This window comes from Rattus rattus, chromosome 16, assembly GCF_011064425.1.
Source record: "Rattus rattus isolate New Zealand chromosome 16, Rrattus_CSIRO_v1, whole genome shotgun sequence".
NCBI classification, from domain to species: domain Eukaryota; kingdom Metazoa; phylum Chordata; class Mammalia; order Rodentia; family Muridae; genus Rattus; species Rattus rattus.
The window spans coordinates 4,927,079-4,949,352 of record NC_046169.1 but is presented as its reverse complement, the minus strand read 5'-3'; the positions used below and the strand labels follow the sequence as shown (position 1 = coordinate 4,949,352).

Below are 22,274 nucleotides of genomic sequence, written 5' to 3'. Positions count from 1 at the left end.
AGTGTATGAGTGTGAGTGTATGTGTGAGCATGCGTGTGTGTGAGTATGTGTGTGTGTATGTGTGTGTGTTTCCTACACCTCTGATACTATGTGCATTGCAAGGTGGCCTTTGAAATATAAAGAACACTAAGGAACCCTGAGAATTCAACACCGACTACAGAACCCACCAAAGCCCCGACTGGGAATGATCAGAGTCTTGCCTTGTCATCTCTCCCTCTTGCTCTATAGTCCTTGTCCCGACTTGCAGCTTTATCACTCTTCGATATCTGGTGTGCTCGGCCCACGAGGCCCCGGGCTCCTGCCCCCACGTCTTTCCGCAGAGGCCTCACTTCTCGGTTGGGACGCCTGATTTGAGGTGGTGCTCTGACCAAAGAAAGACAGTTAAATAACGATTAATCAAAGACAGGAATGCAAAGCCATCTTACTCAAGAGACTGTCACAGTTTTCCCTACCAGATGATGGTTGATACAATTATTAAATACAGGTGACGCATATGGCTGCTTGGCCAAAGGAACTACTGACCACCAACAGAGGGCAACCTGTGTCCACCTGGTAACCTCAGACTCTACTGACTCTAAATCGAGGAGACTTAGCTTAGAAACAACTAAAACCTTTTCCTTAAAGGGTGGGACTTAAGAGGGAATAGTTAAAATGTTTTCTGTTTTACAACCAAGACAACGTTCTCACTTACGCTGGCAAAGTCAGCATTTCACTGTACAAATTACAAATGGCAGGGCCCAGCACTGACATATTCTTATAAACAAAGCCATGTGTGTGGGGAAATATATCCATGGCTGGTGAGTGTCAAAAATTCTCCTAGGACTCCAGGTGAGATTAATAATTTCAATAAATTCCTGACATCAGTGTGCTCACTGAAGCACATTTTGTCGGTACATTGCATCTTCCCTCGTGCAAGGCTGAGCCGGAGAGGCTTCTCAGCACAGCACTCTGCTGGGGCCTCTGTCACTCCAGCTCTGCCTTTCTCAAACCATCCATGCTGTTTCCCTACCTTCCCCTGCTGCCCTGCATGGCCCTGTGGCCGTCCTGAGCCCTGTGGGCGACTGCCTTTACTCTCAATAGCACACTGACTGTCCCACCTCCAGCCTCACGGCAGTGTATTTTAGCTCTCTCCCGTTTCCTGGGGCTTTCATTAGCATTTATTAATTATATACTAATGGATCCATTGTGCGCGCACCCCAAGAGTTCCCTTAGAGTTGGTCATAGAAGCATGTGCACCTGAGCCATGGCTATACCCCTGAAAAGTCCATTTACTGGGGGAAGAGTGGGGTCCTGAGGCCCCTTCCCATTCCATGATGGCGTGCTGAAGGTTCAGTCTTGTGAAGATCTTGGACAAGTAACACAAGCTTCTCAGCACAGCACAGTGAAAGTCGGTATCGCACCGTGCTCCCACCGTGCTCCCACCGTGCTCTCACCGTGCTCCCACCGTGCTCTCACCGTGCTCTCACCGTGCTCTCACCGTGCTCTCACCGTGCTCCCACCGTGCTCCCACCGTGCTCCCACCGTGCTCCCACCGTGCTCCCACCGTGCTCCCACCGTGCTCTCACCGTGCTCCCACCCTCCTCCCAGCTCTTATATCTTTCCACCGCTCTGTCTGCGATGTGCCCCGCAGGTCTGGGCTTTTCATTCATCCCCAGGTTTCCTTCCTGGCATCATGGAGAGCGGCACAGTGATAGTGAATGTGACAAGGCGGGAACATGGACACAGGTCATGCGCTCCAGGACCGATGCAGTACTAAGACGCTGCAGTTCTAATGCGGTCCTATGCTATGGTTGGATGTAAACTGGCTCTCACGGGCTTATGGGTGTCACTTGGTCCCTGGCTGGTGGCACAGCCCCGAGGCCTGGCTGATGGGGGAGTGTGTTGTTTGGGGCATGCTTTTGGGGTGTAGCCCTGTCTTGTCTCTGCATCTTGGCCAATCAAATGAGCAGCTGCCTCACACTTCTGCCTCCCTGGACTCCTGAGGTGATGGTGATGCCTTAACTTTCATGAGGAAGTGAAATCCCCAGGTACCTGAGTCACCGTCACAGCCATGAGGAAAGTAACCGTTATGTAAAGCAAACAAAACAAGTGAAACCAAAACCAACCCCCCCCCCATTGCATATTCAGATTGCCGGAGTCTGCTAAGGATAAGAATGGCTGCGGAGAACCACACCGGCGTCTCTCAGGCTCCACACGCGGACACCTTCATCCTCAGTGTGCTCAACAGTTATGGGACAGCCATTTTTAGTATACAGCTAGTGACGCTGCTGGCCCCAGGAGAAGACAGAAATAAACAACCGTAGTGTGAGAGGAACTAGGGAAGAGGTCCCAGCAAAGTGACCAACAGAGGCTTTGGGCACTCAAGTTTTATCACAGTATTGCCTCTACGCCATCTTTAGTCACTTCAACAGTCTGTCAGTCAAGTAAACATGTGAAGAGGCAGGAGGCAGCAGTGCCACGCACACCTTTAGACCCAGCACTCAGGAGGCGGAGGCAGGCGGGTCTCTGAGCTCGAGGCCAGCCTGGTCTACGGAGTGAGTTCCACAATAATCAGGGCTACACGGAGAGAAAAACCAAAACCAAGAGGGGAAAAAAGAGCCGGAAGAACCTGGTGAAGAATGAGGACAATAACGATAAATTGTGTCTAGGGCACGGCTCGCCTGGGGTCGGCTCAGGAGGACAGCACCTGCCCAGCACGCACCAAGCAGTGGGATCAGCGTCTAGCACAGAAAACAGAAGCCCAAGCCTTTAGTATCTCCATGCAACCTTCTGCTGTTCTTTGGGAGAGGCCAGGCCTGTCTTCTTACCATTTTCTGTTTTGAGGAAGGGATAGAGTGTGTTTGGGTACAGGTCTGCTTTATGTATTTGTGTATTTTGTGTATGCAGAAACATCTTTCCTACGTCAGCCAAGGGCATCGGCAAAGACAATGAAACGAGGGTCTCACATCAAGTTCCTCCGATCACTGGCAGTTGTGCTTGGCTTCCTATTGAGCGACTGTCACTGTGGTCCAGCTTTTGAGACTCCACCTGGGCATGGAGCCCCTGCTCACCTTCAGTGAGCCCAGCCCCTGCAGCTCCAGGCTCTGCAGTGCTGGGCTTGCCCAGGAGGCCTTGCCATGAACCCCGAGACAGCCCTGACTCTCGGCTTGCCACTTAGCAGCTGCTCAGAAGCCCCACCACAGTCCTCTTTGTGTGCACGTCTGGCTGGGTGAGCTATGACGTAAGATTTCCTCCTAGGCTTCCACAGGCTGCTGCTGAGCTTGACCTGCTACACACTATGCTGATGGGCTGGTAGAAGGCCTGGATGAGGTGCTCAGCCAGCAGTAGGTGGCATCTGTGGCAAGCCCCGTGTCCCGTGGGAGGTCTGCATGTGCTGGCTCCGTCTCCTGTTCCACCTCACTGCAGCTGGATATTACATGTGTAACAGACTCTGTCGGTGTCCCAGAGGACACTCTGGTCCACTCTCTTTCCTTGCCCATTGCCACATCACATGCACGGTGTCACTGTGGGGACTCTCTGACGACTTCCAGGCTGTATAAGCAACAAACTCATGAGGCCTCTTTACTAAGAGCTTTTGGCGGGGCTGCACAGTGCCACTGAGCTCAGCCCTGACGGTCAAAGACCAACACTGTACTAGCAGCTTTTCAAAAGCACCGAGCTAGCTAGTCACCGCAGCGCGGTGAATGAACACTAGCCTGGGCGTCTACGCTGAAGAGCAATGGAAGAGAGCCATGTTCTAAAAATAAGAACTGATAGCTTATCACTAATGGACCATCACTGTGAAAACCACCAAGCTCGTCAGCAGGGAAGAAAGCAGGGAAGCAAGAGATGACTAAGGAGTGGGTGTGCGAGTCCCTTCAGGAAACGCGTCTGCAGTGCCTACCCTGCACCACGCATTGTTCTTGCTGCAGGACTGGGGGTGGGGGTGGGGATAAGCAAACGTGCAGTCTGTACAAAAGGATAGACTGGGCTGGACTTCCGCAATCATCTGAGCTAGAACAAAGTAAGGGTGTCTGTCAGCCACTGGCGAGTCAGCGGGGAGCTGCACCCCTGCCCTGCCCCCCTGCCAGGCCAGGCGGATCTTCATACAATCCACACACTAACCCACTTCACTCCTACAGCCTCCTCATGGGGTGACTGCCACGATGATCTCCATTTACAGGGGGAATTCACAGAGGGAAAATGAAGCTGGCGAGCTTGTCCTCGAGGCCCCTGAGCGGCAGAGCTAAGAGGAGACACCCCCTGCCCTCAGAGCCAGCACTGGTGCATGCAAAGGCAGCAGACATCCCAGAACAGGAGCTCCTAGGAGCAGAGACCTCACTCTTGCTTGTCTGCACCCCATGGGCATCAGGGATGACAAACTGAACTGCACTGGGAACAGCATGGGGGGTGGGGACTAGACACAAGAGGAGAGCAGGAGAGAAGAGGCCACATCAGAAAGGAAGGGGAAGAACACAGAGCCATGGGAACGTCACCAAAGGGATGAGAGGGACAAGAGTTCAACAGAGACAGCAGACAGCAAGTGTCACAAAGGTGAGGAGGGAACCCAGAGGCTGCAGACGGTGTTCTTACGCTAGTGAGTTGCTCAGTGTAGCCGAGGGGTCAGCCCAATGCTGCAGTGACTGGGAATCCAGGATTCCTCATAACAGAGCGAGCGGCCTATCGGTTACACCAGCAGCAGACAGCGGCTGGCGGGAAAGGTACAGCGAGACAGAGAGCTTTCAGTGCCACTGTGGAAGTGAACGCACTCCGTGTTCACTCTGCATCGCTCTGCTGCTTTCACTCCTTCATCTGTCTCTTATAAATTAGAATGCCTATTTTCAGTTGTCTTCTCCAAAACATAGAAATAGCCAAATTTAGAGGGCTAGAGAGATTGCTCAGTGGTTAGCGCACGGCTGCTCTTGCAGAAGTCCCTGGTTCAGTTCCCAGTGCACACATGACGACTCAACCATCTGTAACTCCAGTTCCAGGGGATCTCATGCCTCTTCTGGTCTCTGGTGTACGGGCATATAAGAAGGCAAAGCACTTACATACATGACATAAAAATAAATCTTAAAAAATATTTTAGGCTCTCACTGTAATAAATACCTGCATTTCCAAAATTCAAGTATTTTGTAGCAGGAGACAGATGTTTCCTACAGAAAGCTTACATAAGAAAAAGTGAAACTTTAAAAATCAAAAACAAAGCCCAACAAGATGCCCTCCTCCTTCTGACACCCTCACCTTCCTGTGAAGTGACAGCTGTACCTGACCTAGGAGCTGGTTCTCTGCATGTGTACCTTGCTTCAACTGAGCTTTCTGTACACACTACCACATCAGCACCACTGCATCAGCACCCCTGCATCAGCACCCCAGCACCCCTGCATCAGCACCGCCACATCAACACCAATGCATCAGCACCCCTGCATCAGCACCGCCACATCAACACCAATGCATCAGCGCCCCTGCATCAGCACCCTTGCATCAGCACTGATGCATCAGTGCCCCTGCATCAGCACCCCTGCTGCATCAGCACCCCTGCATCAGCACCGCCACATCAACACCAATGCATCAGCACCACCACATCAGCACCCCTGCATCAGCACCCCTGCATCAGCACCCCTGCATCAGCACCCCTGCATCAGCACCCCTGCATCAGCACCCCTGCATCAGCACTGAGACCTGAAGGGTACTGGCCCACAGCAATGCTTCTTACCCAAGCATTGCCTTTCCACCATGGCAGCCAGCACAGCCCTCCTGGCAGCACAAGCATTTGACCCCTCTCTATAAATAACTAATGGAGACGCCAGGGCTTCCCCAACCTCCACGCAACTCTGCTCCCCTTGTCAGTGGGACCAGCTGAGCCAACTGTAGACCCACTGTCTCCATCCTGAACCCATTCTGTCCCTCTTTGCCATTCCAATCTAGCTGTACACACGTGGTACAAGCTTGAAATCTCAGACCTGGAGAAGCTGAGAAAGGCAGAGCAGGGGTTTGAGACCAGCCCAGGCTTTCACAGTAGATCATGTCTTAAATATCCAAATAAAATTTTAGGGTGTGTCTTTCTGAAACTGTCACTGACTTCGGGTGAGCTCAGGCTGCTAGATCCCATCCGACTCCCAGCCCTTGTCCTGGAGTGGCTGTTTATGGGAGGCTGTGAAGATTAAATCATAAACCACATTCAGAATCAGCAAACGTGATTTATTATTGAGACAAATCACCTCTCTACCTCCGTTCTCCTAACAAACTGAAAGCAGAGGCTGTCCCATATTCCAGAAGATAATCTAACTCCAGGTTAAGGGAAAGGGTGTAACACCAATCAGGCACTGGTGCTAGTCCACAACCTCTGCACCATATAAAGAACCTTAAAATGTCTGTTTCCTGAAGTGGAAACTTAAGGGTTCTTTGGAGACTCACTTGTGTGGGATGGTGTTTTGCTGGGGCAAACACGTGAAGGAACATTTAGCTGAAATGGACACAGATGAAAGACTGAGGCAGACTCGTGAAGGAACGTTTAGCTGAAGCAGACACAGGAGAGAGGATGTTCTGCTAAAGCAAGCACATGAAAGGACACGTGATGAAGGGTTCTTTGCTAACAACACGCATGTATTGGTCCACCTTACATTGCATAGTTGAGGAACATTTGTTATGGCTCCACAGAGAGAAACATAGCAAAAAACTTCTGGTGGTGCGCCACAATTTCTTGCTGCTTCCGTGGACTTGGGGTGATTGGCAGAGTGATATCAAATGAGACAGACACACCTGGTGAGACAAGCCATGTGGAGAACACGTGGTGTTTGCAGGGAGTAGAAATAGAACTCGAGGGACAGTGATGGAGGCGGAGCTAGGCTTGCTTATAGAGCTCACTGTGCAATGCCTGTTGGTCTCACATCTTCACTGATCTTCGCTTCCCTGAGAGAGGCATAGCCTAGAACTTCTCCTGGTGTTCCTCCTGGTCCCTCCTGCTGATTCGAGCCGAGGCTGAGGCCGGGCTGTCTCTATTAGGTCATGCCACCACTGCTAATTTGTGTTTGTTATCCTGACTCTACCACACTGGACGGCTGGTGTTATCTGTGAAGTGTTTGCAAGCAGATCAAGCTGCCGCTGCTGACCTGTGAACTGAGCTGCCGATTTCCAGATAACACAGATAGCTCCAAAGAACCTTTCTAAACAGGTTCACTTCCCCTGTATCCTTTCTTTCATGTTACCTCTGATGGGTTGTGGGCTAAAAAGGGAGTTTAAAGCATTTAAGAGCAATCATTAAAAATAGGCATTTGAAAAAATTAAAGTAACGGTCAGCTGACACTCTTAAATAACTACCATTACCCTCTGTAGTCTGTCCTCAGCTCTAATCCTGGTCATAGATGATTACCTAGACCTGCCATTCTCTCATTCTCACCAGCCATTAGTCACCAGGTTGAGTCCATTTTACTCAGAATGCTTTCATGCCCACCTACCCCTACAAGATCAAATGCTGCCAGGGCAGGGGCCATCTCTGTGCGCCCCATCCAGTGTGCACAGAAGCTGGTGCAAAGCTCCATGGGTAACAGGTGCCAGCACTCTTGAGGCTGTCACCCCATATAGGCCAGGAAACCCAGTCACAGCAGAGGTGACAGACTTACAAACAGAAAACGGCAGCTTCCTCTCTCAGTTCTTGACTCTGGCCTTAATCAAACCTTTTTATTATTGGCTGTTTTTGTTTTGTTTGAGTATTGACAGTTACCGAAGCTACCAGGGTATTCAGACACCTGGCAACAACCTTAATGTCAAATCTATAGGAAATCCCTCCAGGACTTAAGGAAAACCAATATCCTTAAGTGAACATAGAGACACACTGTACCATTTCCCCAAGCATGCATGCACACACACACACACACACACACACACACACACACACACACACACATCTACAGAGGCTGAGGTCAAGTGTCTTCCTCAGTGGCTCACTGAACGTGGCACTCCTTGACTAAGCCAGGAAAACCCGGAGATCTTCTGTCTCTGCCCCCCAGCACTGGGACTGCAGGTACGCACTCTACACCCAGATTTAATGGGGTGTTGCAGATCCAATCTCAGCCCAGCGTGTTCACACAGTAAGCCCTTTACACCATGCCCTCTCCCCAGCCCCTCCCTCCAGGTCTTGATGGAATAGCATTAGAAGGCCTATTTAGGCTTTAGTCAAACAATCACCTCTACAGAATAAACTAAATGATTAATTTCAGATTCACATATACAATCCCATTTGCCCCTCCCCCAAAAGGCCTGATTGGCTAAAACCTACCACATGGGAATATAACCTGTGTGTCTATCATGAAGAACACCAAGTTCCTCAAAAGAGACACTGGCGAGAGAGATCAGCAGGTAAGAGTACTGGCTGCTATTATACAGGACCTGGGTTTGAGTCCCAGCACCCACATGGTGGCTCACAATTGTCTATAACTCCAGTTCCTGAGGATCCAGTGCCCTCTTTTGGCTCCTGCAGGCACTGCACATATGTGACCAAGAGGTACATAGACATGCATGCAGGCAAGACATCCAGGCACATAAATAAAAATAAAGAAATGTTTTAAAAATTAAAAATGGTACTGCTATACGATCCAGCAATCGTTCTTGTGAATGTTTATCTAAATAAAATTGAATGGGGGTGTTGATCTGCACCCCTATGTCCATTTCAGCCCTATCCACGTGAACGAGATGTGGAAGTAGCTTAGGTGAGACCACAAGGAAGATGCAGTGAATGTCGGACAGACTATCATCCAGCTTTAAAGAAGACTGTTCTACTTGCAAAAACGCAGATGAACCTAGAGGACACTGTGCTAAGTGAGGACTCTGCAGAGGGACGCATATGGGGTCTTATTCATGTCTACAATCTAAACCTTCAGATCACAGCACTGCAGAGGAGAGGCTGGTTACCAAGGCTCAAGGGAAGGGAGACAGGGCTTCTTGGACCATTCTGGGCCCCTTAACAAACTATCCAGCACTGGGTAATCCAGAACGAGCAGAAATGCCTTTGTTCTCATCTGGATGCTGAGAAGTCTGGGTCTGAGGAGCCCACACCAGCAAGGCCATTCACACGGCATGCTCCCATGCCTGAGGGTGCAGAGGAGTGGCTTTTACCTACACCATCCACACCACCTTCTTCATTATCCGCTCTAATCCATCCCTGGACCCCACGCTCAGGACCTGATCCCTTCTTACAGACCCAGCCTCTCCATGCTGCTGCCCTAGGGAGTGAGTTGCCAACACAGGAGCTCTGGCAGACACTCAGACCACAACCCAGGGTGACACTGTCACAGGTAAAGCTCCTGTCATAGACAAATTAATTCTGAACATCTAGCATACATGAAGGTGACCACAGCTAACCACGTGTACTATATACTTGAATTTCGCTAAGGCAGATCTTGTGTTCTCACTACAAAAAGGAAAAAAAAAGGCAAATTATTGAAGGGAGGTCGGTTTAATTGTGTCATTATTAATTCATAATCTAATCCCATCATTAAGTTGTACACTTTAAATAAAAAATCTACTTTGAGGGGTTGGGGATTTAGCTCAGTGGTTAGAGCTCTTGCCTAGCAAGCGCAAGGCCCTGGGTTCTATCCTCAACTCGGGAAAAAAAAATCTACTTTGATAAGGTTGGAAAAAAGATCTATCACTATTTACTTTTTTAAAATCAGTAGAGACTATTTTAGGGACAGAGTGGGTGGCTCTGAGGGCAGCACTTGGGGTGCCGGCAAGAGGACTTGAGTTTGTCCCACAAGTTCCTGCAATGGCAGTGATGTGAGCTTCTGGCCCAGCTCCATTCAGTGCAAGGCCTTGTCTCAAAGGACTAAGGCAGAGAGTTGAGAATAGCATCCTCTTCACACCTCCCTACCTGCACACACACCACACACACACACACACACACACACACACACACACACAGAGAGAGAGAGAGAGAGAGAGAGAGAGAGAGAGAGAGAGAGAGAGAGGAGTCTATTGATTCTATGCTATGTTAGATATTGTTCCAGACAGAGACAGTCTTAGGTTCAACTCACAAGAGTAGTTCACCTCATAAAAGAGACAGGCTTGCTAAGCCCAGATCCGAAATGCTCCCAGAGCCATTCCGCTAGTGTAAGGAGCTGACTAACATCCACCTCTGTGTAGGTTAAGTCTGCTATTGCTCTGACCTCCCGCCGCGGCCTACTCTCACAGCTCAGTTTAGTCACACTTAAGGCAATGCATCGACCTTATTATAACAGACTGCGTAATCTAAGCAGCTGCTGGTGATTTAAAACATGACCATGAGTAAACTCAGCGGATCCATGGCACAGAAAGTCCAACTTCAAAATAAACAGGGCAAAAGCACCAGTGGAAGCCACCATGTGCACCCGCCATGACACTTGGCTGGAAGATGAGAGGAAGTTCAGGGGTACAAGTCCATAAACTAAACCAGACGGAAGCAGGCCAACCCAATTAGTAGCCAAAGCCAAAAACATGGACTGCAGCCCTGAAAGACTTTGTAGGGTACTAAAGTATATCTCCCTGTTGACTGAAAGCATTATTTCAGTGCCGTGCTCCCACAGAGAAATTTCATCATTACATTTAAATTATTAATATATATTTCATTAAGATTTTCAATTTCTTGGGGTTGGAGAGATGGCTCAGCAGTTAAGAGCACTGACTGCTCTTCCAGAGGTCCTGAGTTCAATTCCCAGCAACCACATGGTGGCTCACAACCATCTGTAATGAGATCTGGTGTCCTCTTCTGCTGTGTCTGCAGACAGAGACAGTGTTCTCATATACATAAAGTAAATAAAGAAGTCTTTTGTAAAAAGATTTTCAATTTCTTTATTCTCCCACCACTAGTAAGCATTGAACAAGTGGATATTAAGACACAGAATATATACCAAAATATAGCTGCAAATGTCACTGGATGGGTGTGCTACACTCCTAGGGCAGAGAGCACACCAGTGCTGATGAGTACTGACCAGTGTGATGAGTACTGACCAGTGTTGACCGAGTACTAACCAGTGCTGATGAGTACTGACCAGTGCTGACTGAGTACTGACCAGTGCTGACTGAGTACTGACCAGTGCTGATGAATACTGACCAGTGCTGACTGAGTACTGACCAGTGCTGATGAATACTGACCAGTGCTGACTGAGTACTGACCAGTGCTGACTGAGTACTGACCAGTGCTGATGAATACTGACCAGTGCTGATGAGTACTGACCAGGGCTGATGAGTACTGACCAGTGCTGATGAGTACTGACCAGGGCTGATGAGTACTGACCAGGGCTGATGAGTACTGACCAGGGCTGATGAATACTGACCAGTGCTGACTGAGTACTGACCAGTGCTGATGAATACTGACCAGTGCTGACTGAGTACTGACCAGTGCTGATGAATACTGACCAGGGCTGATGAGTACTGACCAGGGCTGATGAGTACTGACCAGTGCTGATGAGTACTGACCAGGGCTGATGAGTACTGACCAGTGCTGATGAGTACTGACCGAGTACTGACCAGTGCTGACTGAGTACTGACCAGGGCTGACAAGTGCTGGATTCGGTGCTCACTGCCTCCCTCCTGCTCAGGTGACCTTGGAAAATAACAAGCTTAGCTTCTCTCTCTTCGTCTGGACATCACCATGCTGGAACAGTCCCTACTTGATGAGGTCACAGATGACTTAAATAAGAGACTGCTTAGAGAGAGCACTGCCCAGCGGTTGTGAATGGCCGCCCTTGCCCTGAAAACCAATACTAATGCCACACATCTTCAACACTGAAAACTCAGCATTCTCTCTGCCAGGCCCAGAAAACTCAGCATTTGTTTAGAAATGTCAGAGAGAAAATACAACTACTTGAAGATTTCCTGAATGGGATATTGTTGATTATGTCACTCTTTGATTATTTCTCTGAAAGGATGCTACAGTTCTTTTCCTAGAGCTGACCATTGATTTTAACTCATTACCTGCTGATCACCATCACTGATGTGGAGAGTCTCTCTCTCTCTCTCTCTCTCTCTCTCTCTCTCTCTCTCTCTCTCACACACACACACACACACACACACACACACACACACACACACACACACACACACCATAGACCTTGCAGTCAATGTACAGAGCATCTAAAGCACTAAGGCCCCAAGCCCATGGTTCTCAGTGACGGCTCGGCCACTGTCTTTGTAAATCACTCTGTCAACTTGTCATTATCTCCAGGTGGGGTTTTTTTTTTGCTTCATGACTTGAAAAGAAACAAAATTTGTAAATGAGTAAAATAAACAGTGCTCAATCCCAGCTTCCCAAGGCCTTTAACTAGGAGTGCCCCGTTAGCTCGTCAGCCTTGTGCTAGAGTGGACTTCCTGCAGTAATGTGTGCCTTACACGCATGTCACAGAGCATCCTATATGGGTGGTGGGCCGCTGTGGCTCACAGTCTGCTCCTGAAGCCTTAAACTACGAAGCCCACAGCACTTAGGCATTGACCCCCACTCTGAAGAACTTCTTGAACCATGTTTCCTTGTGGTTGCTGACACGAATGTCACAGTCTGAACACGAAATGTCCCCACAGGTTTGTATGTTGCACACAGGTCCCAATGACGTGCCAGGTTAGAAGTGGGGCTTGCAGGAGGATGGCTGCCTGGAGCATGCACTGATCTTACCCCAGGCTCCTTTCTCTCACTCCCTCTGCCTCCCGTCTGCCGTCCCCTGCAGGTGTGTCCCCCACCAAGCCACCCTGCTGCATGGCCCACACCCTGCAAAGCCTTGAGCACTAAGCCTTCCCCTTCATTGTTCTTCTCAGTGACACAAAAGTGGAAATCACAGTCTCCTTCCCCGTCTGCTGTCCAGGGACACACAGGGACACACATGCTCAGATCACTGTATCTACTGTCTCTAATCCACAGACAACATGGAAGCACTTGCTACATCCAAGAGCTATACATAGCAGTGAGGGGGGACAGACCTTTAATCCCAGCACTCAGGAGGCAGAGGTGGGTGGACCTCTGAGTTCAAGGATGGTCTCCAGAGGGATTTCCAGGACAACCAGGGCTACACAGAGAATCCTGACTCAAATTAAGAAAAAAAAAGAGTATTAAAAATAAGTATAAAGGGTTGGGGATTTAGCTCAGTGGTAGAGCGCTTGCTTAGCAAGCTCAAGGCCCTGGGTTCGGTCCTCAGCTCCAAAAAATATATAAAAATGTATAAAAATGAATTCCATCAATGTTATGGGCAGATAGGAAAGGGCACTGACAGGAAATGGGTGTGTAATGAAGGACAATTTCTGGGTAGGCAATCAGCAATGGGAAAATGTTATCCCCAATGTTTATCATTTGAGTCACTGTCTGCACGCACAGGTTTCTAAAATGTAACAATGGTCGCCTAACAATTCAGAACATGTACTCTAAAATGTAAGTGCATTGTTAGCCATTAGCTTTAGTTTCAGAATTAATGACTTTCAGGAAAAGTGAGGCATTCCATTGTATACAGGGGAAATGTGGTGTTCGGGGAGGCCACAGTCTCATTTTTCCCCAATATTTACTCTGGAGCCTTCAAGAGAACATCCCTGATCATTGAACTGGTGCCTTCTGAGGAGTTGGGGCTATCTAGTAAAAAGTGTGTGTGTGTGTGTGTGTGTGTGTGCGCGCGCGTGCGTGTGTGTGTGTGCGTGTGTGTGTGTGTGTGTGTGTGTGTGCGTGTGTGTGTGTGTGCGTGTGTGTGTGTGTGTGTGTGTGTGTGTGTGTGTGTGTGTGTGTGTGTGTGTGTGTGTGTGTGTGTGCGTGTGTGTGTGTGTGTGTGTGTGTGTGCGTGTGTGTGTGCGTGTGTGTATGTGTGTGTGTGTGTGTGTGCGTGGCGTGTGTGATTTTCCTTAAAAAGAGTTCTTGTCTGGAACCTGCCTTCACCCACCAGTGACGTAGTGGGAAGAATTCTGGAAGAGCTAGATGGGTGTAGTGATGCGGAATGGTAATCCTGAGGATCCGAGATAGAGGCCAGCCTGGGCTACAGCAGGTTCTAGGCCAGCCTGGGCTACACAGCAAGGCCCTATCTTAAAATAAAACAGCAGGATAATTAAACATTTCCCACGATCCTTTAAAAGTTTTTGGAAAACCTCAAGAGAACAGTTAGTTGAACAGATGACCCCAGCTCCTGCCTGAGAGAAAATGCATTTCCTATGGAACGTCACAACGCAGAGAGAAGGAAGCCAGAAAGACTGGAGTGCAGACCTTGGTCTACCATGACTCACACACCCAGGTCTCCAGGCTTCAGTCTCCTGTAAAATTAGTAGCATCACTCACCGGGTGTTTGAGCTCTTACTGTGGCAAACCTCAGTGCCGGTACTGAACATTTGCTGTTGTTTTTTCAAGTGAACAGACACGGCCTTTGCCCTTACACAGCCTCTAAGCACAAAGAGACAAGAGGATGCAACATGACACCCGCAAGCCAAGCAACAAGCAAAATGTTTCCGTTGTGGCAGACTTGAGAAAGAGGATCAGTTCAGAGGTGTGAACTGCTGGTCTTCCTTGGAGAAAGAAGACACCGTGCAGACAGAAAACTGGACAGAGAAAGAAGAGAGCAGTCGAATGTGGAATATCAGAGAAGCTGGGGATAAAGGCTCCCCTTGCTACCCTGAGGAGTCCAACCGGTAACAAGAAACCACTGAAAATTCCAAGCATCCTTCCCCACAAAGGTGCCGCTCTCCTCACTCTGTCACTTGAAGGGCTCAGTCTCCTCTAGCAAAGGTCTGAGGCTGAACTGGTAAGTCGTAGAGCACCTGTCACCGGGACAGCTATAAGGAAACTGAAAACAAAGGCCTGACAGGGCACACGCAAGCAAGCTCTGCGCGCCTACATGGAAAACAGGAGAAACATACGAAGCGTACAAGCCCCCAAAATGGTTCCGAAAAACACTGCTCAAATAAAGCTTCTCACGGAGCATGGTTAGCTACAAGAACTGATCCCCCGAGCCTCACTCACCTGTGTTCTGCAGGGACCGGGGGTGGCCATACTGCTGGATCTCTAAATGGTTCATCTCGACAAGACACAGGGAAGTCAGGGGGCTTGTCCATCTTAAAGCTTTCTAACGTGCTGACGATACTCTTAACTTGTTCATATTCTTCCAAGAGTTCCTGCCGAACCTGAGGAAGGGAACGTCATGTTAGGAGCCATTCAGAGCTCACACAAAGCGCACATAAACTACTACAGAGTGTAAGCTTCCTTAGTGTCAGTCACAGAGTACAAAATGAGTCAGAGAAACACTGACGAACGGCTCTTCAGAGAGGGACAGACGGGCAGAGAGCAGGGAGGAGAGGGCCGATTGTATGCCTCTTCCCAAAGGGAAAAGCTGTGTGTCTCATTAAATTAGTGAGTATTAATATAGCTTCAAACAAGCACTTAAATCGCTAACAACTTACCCACCCCAGACACTGAAGACACCATGCTAAATCTTTCAATATTCTTAGAGGTCAAAATAAAATTGGTCAAAGTTTTCACCATGTTCCATCTCCACAGTCACAAAGCCTGTCCTGAGAGTCTGGCCACTGTTGTCCACCCTGATGTACCGTCCCCTTCACTACGGTCTCTTTGGGCTTCAACTCTTTTGGATAAGGTTTTTCTCAAGTCTAAGCCAAGATTTTCCCTACATTTGACAAATGTAGCTGAGCCCTGCACTGTGAAAAGTGTTGTCCTCAAACTTGGTGCTCTGTGCAAGGTAGTTCTCACGAGCAAGCAGTGCCTGGAAAAGCTGGAGGTTTAAACTAGATTTTAATAATCAGAGTAACTTTCAACCCAGAAAGTGTGTTTATCTCCAGGGCAGAGCAGAAGAAGTCTTCCCTGGAACAGTATGAAAAGAACGTGTGAGGACGCTACGGAACCACATACAGAGTCCAGTGAGAGCCAACAACCAGCATGTAGGACGCGTGAGACCCTGCACAGGGCATCACGGGTCAGACCCGGTATAAAGGATGCACAGGAACATCTCAACAGACACACTCCCCGCCGCAAACACAGGCACCCAACCTGTGAGAGGCACGAGAATGGGAGATCCAAAGGTTGCAGCCCGAGTGACAAGTGTGGTGCTCTTACTCAAGGCATTTGGTAAGTCTTATGCTGGAAAATGAGCCAAATTTACCCTCAAAAGTCAGTGAAGCGCTAATTCCTGACTTGTAGGGAACTGAGGAGAGGCTCTGGAAAGGCACCAGAGGAAACGGAAACTTCAAAGTGCTCTCTTTGTACTTTTAAGTTTAAAAGGATCTTAAGTTACAACGATAATTGGAGGAATCATAATTCAAGTTTGCATTAACTAGACTATTATATAATCAAGTTGTACGTCAAAGAGACAGAAGAGATGTGAGTGCCTTTTATTAGATTACCAGCTCATTTGTGTTTGTAAGGAGACTTTCAAGGAAAGCATTTTTTAAATAGGTCAGAGCTACCAACAGAAATAAGGGGAGAGACAGACAGCGACAAGAAAAACCTAACTTCAAAACTATGTTGGCAGAAACAATTGAGCATGAACGTTTGTAAAATTAACAATACATTCAACTATAATTAAGTCCTCAAAGACCGAAATGTATGGTGGAAAACAGAGAGACTAGAAAGTAGGTAGCACACCAGAACCCCATGCCGGTTACATGTGAAATGTAGCCAGTAAGAATAATTGACAAGTAAGAACAATGTTTCAAAGCTCTGGCTAATTTCCCAACTCTGCTTCCTCAAGTTATCAGAGCATGTCCACGGTGGCGTGTGGCCCACCTGCTGCCACTTCGCTTTGGTGGCCGGGTCTCTCAGTGACTGGCAGTGTCTCTGGATCTGCTGTATCACTCCCTGGTAATATACCATTGACGAGTCATAATTCCCCAGAAGCGCATATTCCCGGCCTTTCTTCGCATTCTCACAAATCTCGGCCAAATTCATCTTCTTTCAGACACCTGAATAATAAAAACAATGCTTTTTTTAAAAAACAAGGTTCTTAGCACTGATTTTAAAACAATTATCAACTTTGTAACATGTGCCTTGAGCATCCAAATAGCTTTAATACTGAACTAAATCCCCAGTTCTGTACATAAAAGGAAATCACGGAACATCCAGGGAGACAAGATGGAGAGCCTCTCCCTGGTGACAGACAACTGGTTGATTTATGAGGAAAAGTGGCCATGAGTCCTCCTCACTCATTTATAATAGCCACAAACTCAGACATATTCACAAGACCCTCCTCCCCAGCCACGTCTTTATAACATAGAAGGATTATGTGAGAATCATCAAGTATATTAACATTTGCTGTTTTCACTGAGACTGCTGGACCCCAGGAGTAAAGGGTGAGACTTCAGGTCTTACGTCAGAGGACAGCCTTTGGACAGCCATCATCATTCTGATGCCTTAGCTGCATCACACAGCAAACCTAAGAGAAGGGCATGCACTGAACTGAGAGATTTCCTCATCTAACCTTGCCCATCTCCTCCAACATGTATTGATTTTGTACAGGGAAAGATGGTCAGATAACTTTTGTGGTTGGCTCTCTTCGCACTGCCTCGCCATCTCTCCAGCCTACCTGATACTATCCCATCTGATGCTAGCAGTGTCCTTTGAGCCGCTGGCTTCTAGGCCAGTCATTCAGCTCAGCAATCCTGGCTTTTCTCTGACTTCCCTAGAGTCTTGTAGAGTCACCCATGGCTTTCCAGCAAAGACTCTCCTCCCAAGGCCATCAGCACAGACAGTCCTGAAATGCAGAGGACAGGAGAGAACCCAGGCAGAGTACCAATTCCCTAACTACCTTTGAAACAACAAGCCAACTGACCATCTAAGAAAGGAAATACAGGTACTTCTCCTTGCCTTCCTAGAGAATTATTTTGGCTTAGGTAGTCTGACTCTCCCAAAGTAGACAGTGGAATCAGCAGGCTCTGGGCTCACGTCAGAGACCCTGCCTCAGTGTATAAGGTGGATCAAGGGAGGAGAGCCCTGCTGGCATTCTCTGACCACCCATTCTCTGTTCACATCCATGCCAGTGCACCCACACGCCCAAACATGCATACACACCACACACATACATTTTAAAAATATTGAAAACACTGCACCTAAAAGAGCAGTCAGTACATTACACCTCTGGGTCGATCTGGGAGTGTTCCCAGAGAAAACCACCCTTGGGAAGAAGGCCTGCCCAGAGTATGTGGCAGCCTCTCATAGGCTAGGGATGCAGACTGTTCTCTTGGCATCCTGGGTGCCTCAGCCCTGCCCCGCAATGCCCTTCTGTCCTAAAGCACTGCTACCTTACAAAGGACCGAAAGCATGGAACCAGCCTGCCGTCCCCTGAAGTCAAAGCCACGGGAGTCTAAACCCCTTCTTCCTTTAGGCAATACTCTTAACTCTTGCTTTAAGACCAGCTAAACCACATCAAAGTTCTTCAAGAATTACATTCTTCTAAGGTTGCTGTCTGCTAATATACGTGCAGATATACCATTATGTAGGGGGAAAAATTGATAGAACAAAAGGACTGGCATCCTTTGTGTAAAGGTTCAGACAGGTATTTAAGTTCCAAGGACTAGCAAAATAGAGTGTACAGTGTAAACTCTTACATAATAAGACAAAACTGCCCCGCATGGTGGTGCATGCCTTTAATCCCAGAACCTGGGAGGCAGAGGCAGGAGGATCTCTGTGAGTTCAAGGCCAGCCTGGGCTACTGAGTTAGTTCTAGGCTAGCCAAGGCTACACAAAGGAACCCGGTCTTGACAAACCAAAACTATTTATAACGATAATAATCATTAATACTAGTAATAAAATTTTCTAGCTTATGAAATGATAAGATTCAAAATCATAGACAGCAGTAACTCTGTAAAAGCAAGTGTCCTCATGGAAAGAATCGACTCTCTTCAAGGCTTGGGACTGAGTCGGTGTTCCCTGCTGTCAATCACAAGCGCCGTGCCATTAGAGCTGGCCTGTAATAACACTGTATGGATTTCGTCTGTGCAGTCTTTCCTGAAATGACTCAGTGTGAGGCGGTTCTGTCCCCTCACACGCAGCCACCGCATAGTCCCTGTTCAGAGAATCTGATCAAGGCGTTCGCAGATTATTCCAGACCGGTTAAAGACCGGGCTGGAGGGAACTTCGACAGCAGTAGCTGGATGGAACATGGAAATTGGCATCCAAGTCTGGAAAACAACACTGGAGCCAGCCTAAGCGCGGAAGAATGCTGACGGCCACAGCGAGGAGGAACAGAGGCGTCACTTGTCACTCATTTGTTTTACCTTCTGACCATACGGGGAACTGAGCAACACTTATGCTGTGTAAAAACACTAACTGGCACCGCAATCATTTTACCGTAGTATTTTGATATAAGCACCTGTTCCGTCTTGGAATGGGTAAGGTGAATTCATTAAGAAATATTGCTGGGGGTTGAGGATTTAGCTCAGTGGTAGAGCGCTTGCCTAGTAAGCACAAGGCCCTGGGTTCGGTCCCCAGCTCCGAAAAAAAGAAAAAGAAAGAAAGAAAGAAAGAGAGAAAGAAAGGAAGGAAGGAAGGAAGGAAGGAAGGAAGGAAGGAAGGAAGGAAGGAATATTGCCGCGTTTATCACAAAAGCTGACGGCTAAAACCACTTAGTGTTTGGTAAGAGTGGCTGGGGGCAATTCCTCTCATTCTGATGACTTCCTGCCTCTACCCTACGCTCAAAACCTGGCCACTGCTAAGCCATCAGGCAGCTGTGTGGCTAGGGCAAGGGAGGGATTGTTTTTACTCTTGACGCAGAGCCGTGGAACTGACAACAGCTAATTCCTTAAGGGAAAATACTAACCCTGCACGGACCCTAACCTCGGGACAGATAGACATATTATTTGCAAAACACCAAAGAATTAAGGGGCCGGCAACTACAAGCTTCATCTAGTTCACATTTCCATAGCAACACAGCCACATCCACCTGAGCTCACTCTATTCTACGCTGATGTTTGCAGCCACCGTTCTAATGTACTTCTCAGATTCAAGTTGTATGGAACTAATGTTTCTGATGCCTCGAAAACACCGTACGTGTGTCCTCGCTGCCCTCCACACACAATCATTTCTTAAAACTCTCCTTTCACTAACCTCAGGCTCAGTGCTGACTTCTCAAGTAAACAACTGAGCCGTATTGCTAACATCTGCCATCTCATCAAGGGCCAAGGAAAACCACTCAAAATCATTCACTTTGGTTTTTAATTGATTAATGGTGCCCTCAACGCTTTGAGCCACCGCTCACGCCAAAAGGCTAATAATTTTAAACAAATTTATTTTCTCCAGACACAATTCTGCGCCTGCTGTAATTCAGCTCCCCGCTGGTCAATGATTTCCTTGCTTGGCTAGCAAATGAACCATTTGGAGACTGACCACATATCCATTTTTCAGTTCTGTGAAGAGAGTCTCCTGGAGGACGAGGGCCTGCTGAAGTCCACTGGTTCTTCTAGCCTTCGCCTTCTTAAACCCCTTGGGTATGTGATGTCGGGGGCTTCCTCTAGTGACAGTGATGTGTGCCGTTCTTCAGCACAGCCCTGCGTATCGCGCAAGCACACTGCTTCGTCCTCTGGCTCCCTGGTTAAAATTCCAAGTGCATTCCTCCACCTTCTCTTGTTTTGACATGAATATGCACTGAGAAAAATAATACTTTAGGTGGCGTATACAGCACCGAGACTGGGGTGACAGTGTTATCAAGCATAAAGCCTGTGCAAATGTCACTCCATCTCTGACACACCTACCTGACTCCGCTATTCCAGGGAAAGGCAGTACGTAGACGGCAGGGTGTGGCTGCATCCCAATACAACTTATGTTTGGTCACTGAAATCAGAATTTCCTTTCATTTCTGTGAGTTATCAAGTATCTTTTTTTCCCTTTGATTATTAAAAGGAAGCAAGTCATCCCGAGTTCATGGATCACTCTGGAATAGCCTGCTGGTGCCTGCTTGGACATCCCATTGAGGGCTGGGGGAATTAAACCCCAAAGAGGCAGAAATGGAAAACATAATTGTAACCAGACTTTGGCTATTTTGTGGGTTGTTCTTTCTTCCATCCTTCTCTACCCCTTCTCTTCCACCCTTTCAACCCCCTAACACTAGAAAGGAGAGAAAAAAGAATAGAGCGGGGAGGAGTGACGTTATCATCAGACTACTTCCTGGTGATTAGGGGTGATAAGTTCCTTGGGGCAAGTTTGATCTTCCACATCAGGATATCTAAGCTCATCTTGTCTCTTCCTTGCTCTCGACCAACTAACAACCAACAACAGCCCCACCTCTCACGGCCCTTCCATTTGTGTGAGTTTCCATTGCTGTAAGCAGACACCATGACCACAGCAACTCTTATAAGGGGCAACATTTAATTGGGGCTGGCTTACACGTTCAGTGGTTCAGTCCATTATCATCAGAAGGGAAGCATGGCAGCATCCAGGTCGGCATGGCCGCTGGAGGAACTGAAAGTTCTACATCTTGTACTGAAGGCAACCAGAGACTGTTTTGTGGGCAACTAGGAAGAAGGTCTCTTCTGCACAGTGTAGAGCCTGAGCATAGGACCTCGAAGCCTGCCTACACAGTGACTTGCTTCCTCCAAAATGCCACACATACTCCAACCAGGCCACACCTCCTAATAGTGTCATTTCCCATGGAACAAGCTTATTCAAACCACCACAGCCTCTGAGGTCTCCAGAATTCCAAATGTCACACAATTTCGACTCAAAGAAGTCAACCTGCTTCTTCTTTCTGGTTACTTGACTAAATGTGTGTACCCCTGGCCTCACCCTGATTTTTGAGGGGCTTTGGGAATTGAACCCCTGGTCTTTAGGCTTCCATAACCAGCACCAACTGAACTCTCTCTCTCCAGTGCCTGCATGGGTTTTGAACCTCTTCTGAAACTTCAGGATGTGACTGAAGTGGAGACTTCTAAGTGGTATCTGGAAAGCACACATTACATAGTCCTCAGGATGTTTGTGGTGACTTTGTAATAGAATGTTTGTGGTGACTTTGTAGTACTCCTCTGCCTGTGATTACAGAAACACAGAATGAGGTGTCACATCAATGATTTAACACCAGGAGAGATCCCGGCCCTGTCCAAGGAGGAGCTACAGATGCCTGTCACCAGAGGGGACGTGGAGTTGGCGCTGAAGAAAATCGCCAAGTCTGTCTCTTCCGCAGACCTGGAGAAGTACGGAAGGTGGATGGTTGAGTTCAGATCTGAGTGATTGGTCAGCTCTTCTATTTCCGGAAGATTTGTTTATGAAATATGAAGAAATTCCTGAAACTAAAGAAATCTGGGATTTTTTTTTTTTTAATGAGAGAAATCTTCACTTAAAGGCCAAAACAAAACAAAAATGCCTAGAG

The 22,274-nt window shown here is 48.0% G+C and overlaps 1 protein-coding gene across 1 annotated transcript in view; it reads right to left on the bottom strand.

Moving 5' to 3' along the window:
• Positions 1–22,274, bottom strand: part of Katnal1 (katanin catalytic subunit A1 like 1) — a 52,416-nt gene that overhangs the window by 27,487 nt on the left and 2,655 nt on the right. Inside the window, exons 2-4 of the mRNA XM_032886904.1 lie at positions 16,706–16,881; positions 14,930–15,090; positions 201–363 (exon numbers count right to left, since the gene is read on the bottom strand). Of these exons, the coding sequence (XP_032742795.1) occupies positions 201–363; positions 14,930–15,090; positions 16,706–16,867 (486 nt within the window). The 5' untranslated portion in view covers positions 16,868–16,881. The remainder of the gene's footprint in view (positions 1–200; positions 364–14,929; positions 15,091–16,705; positions 16,882–22,274) is intronic.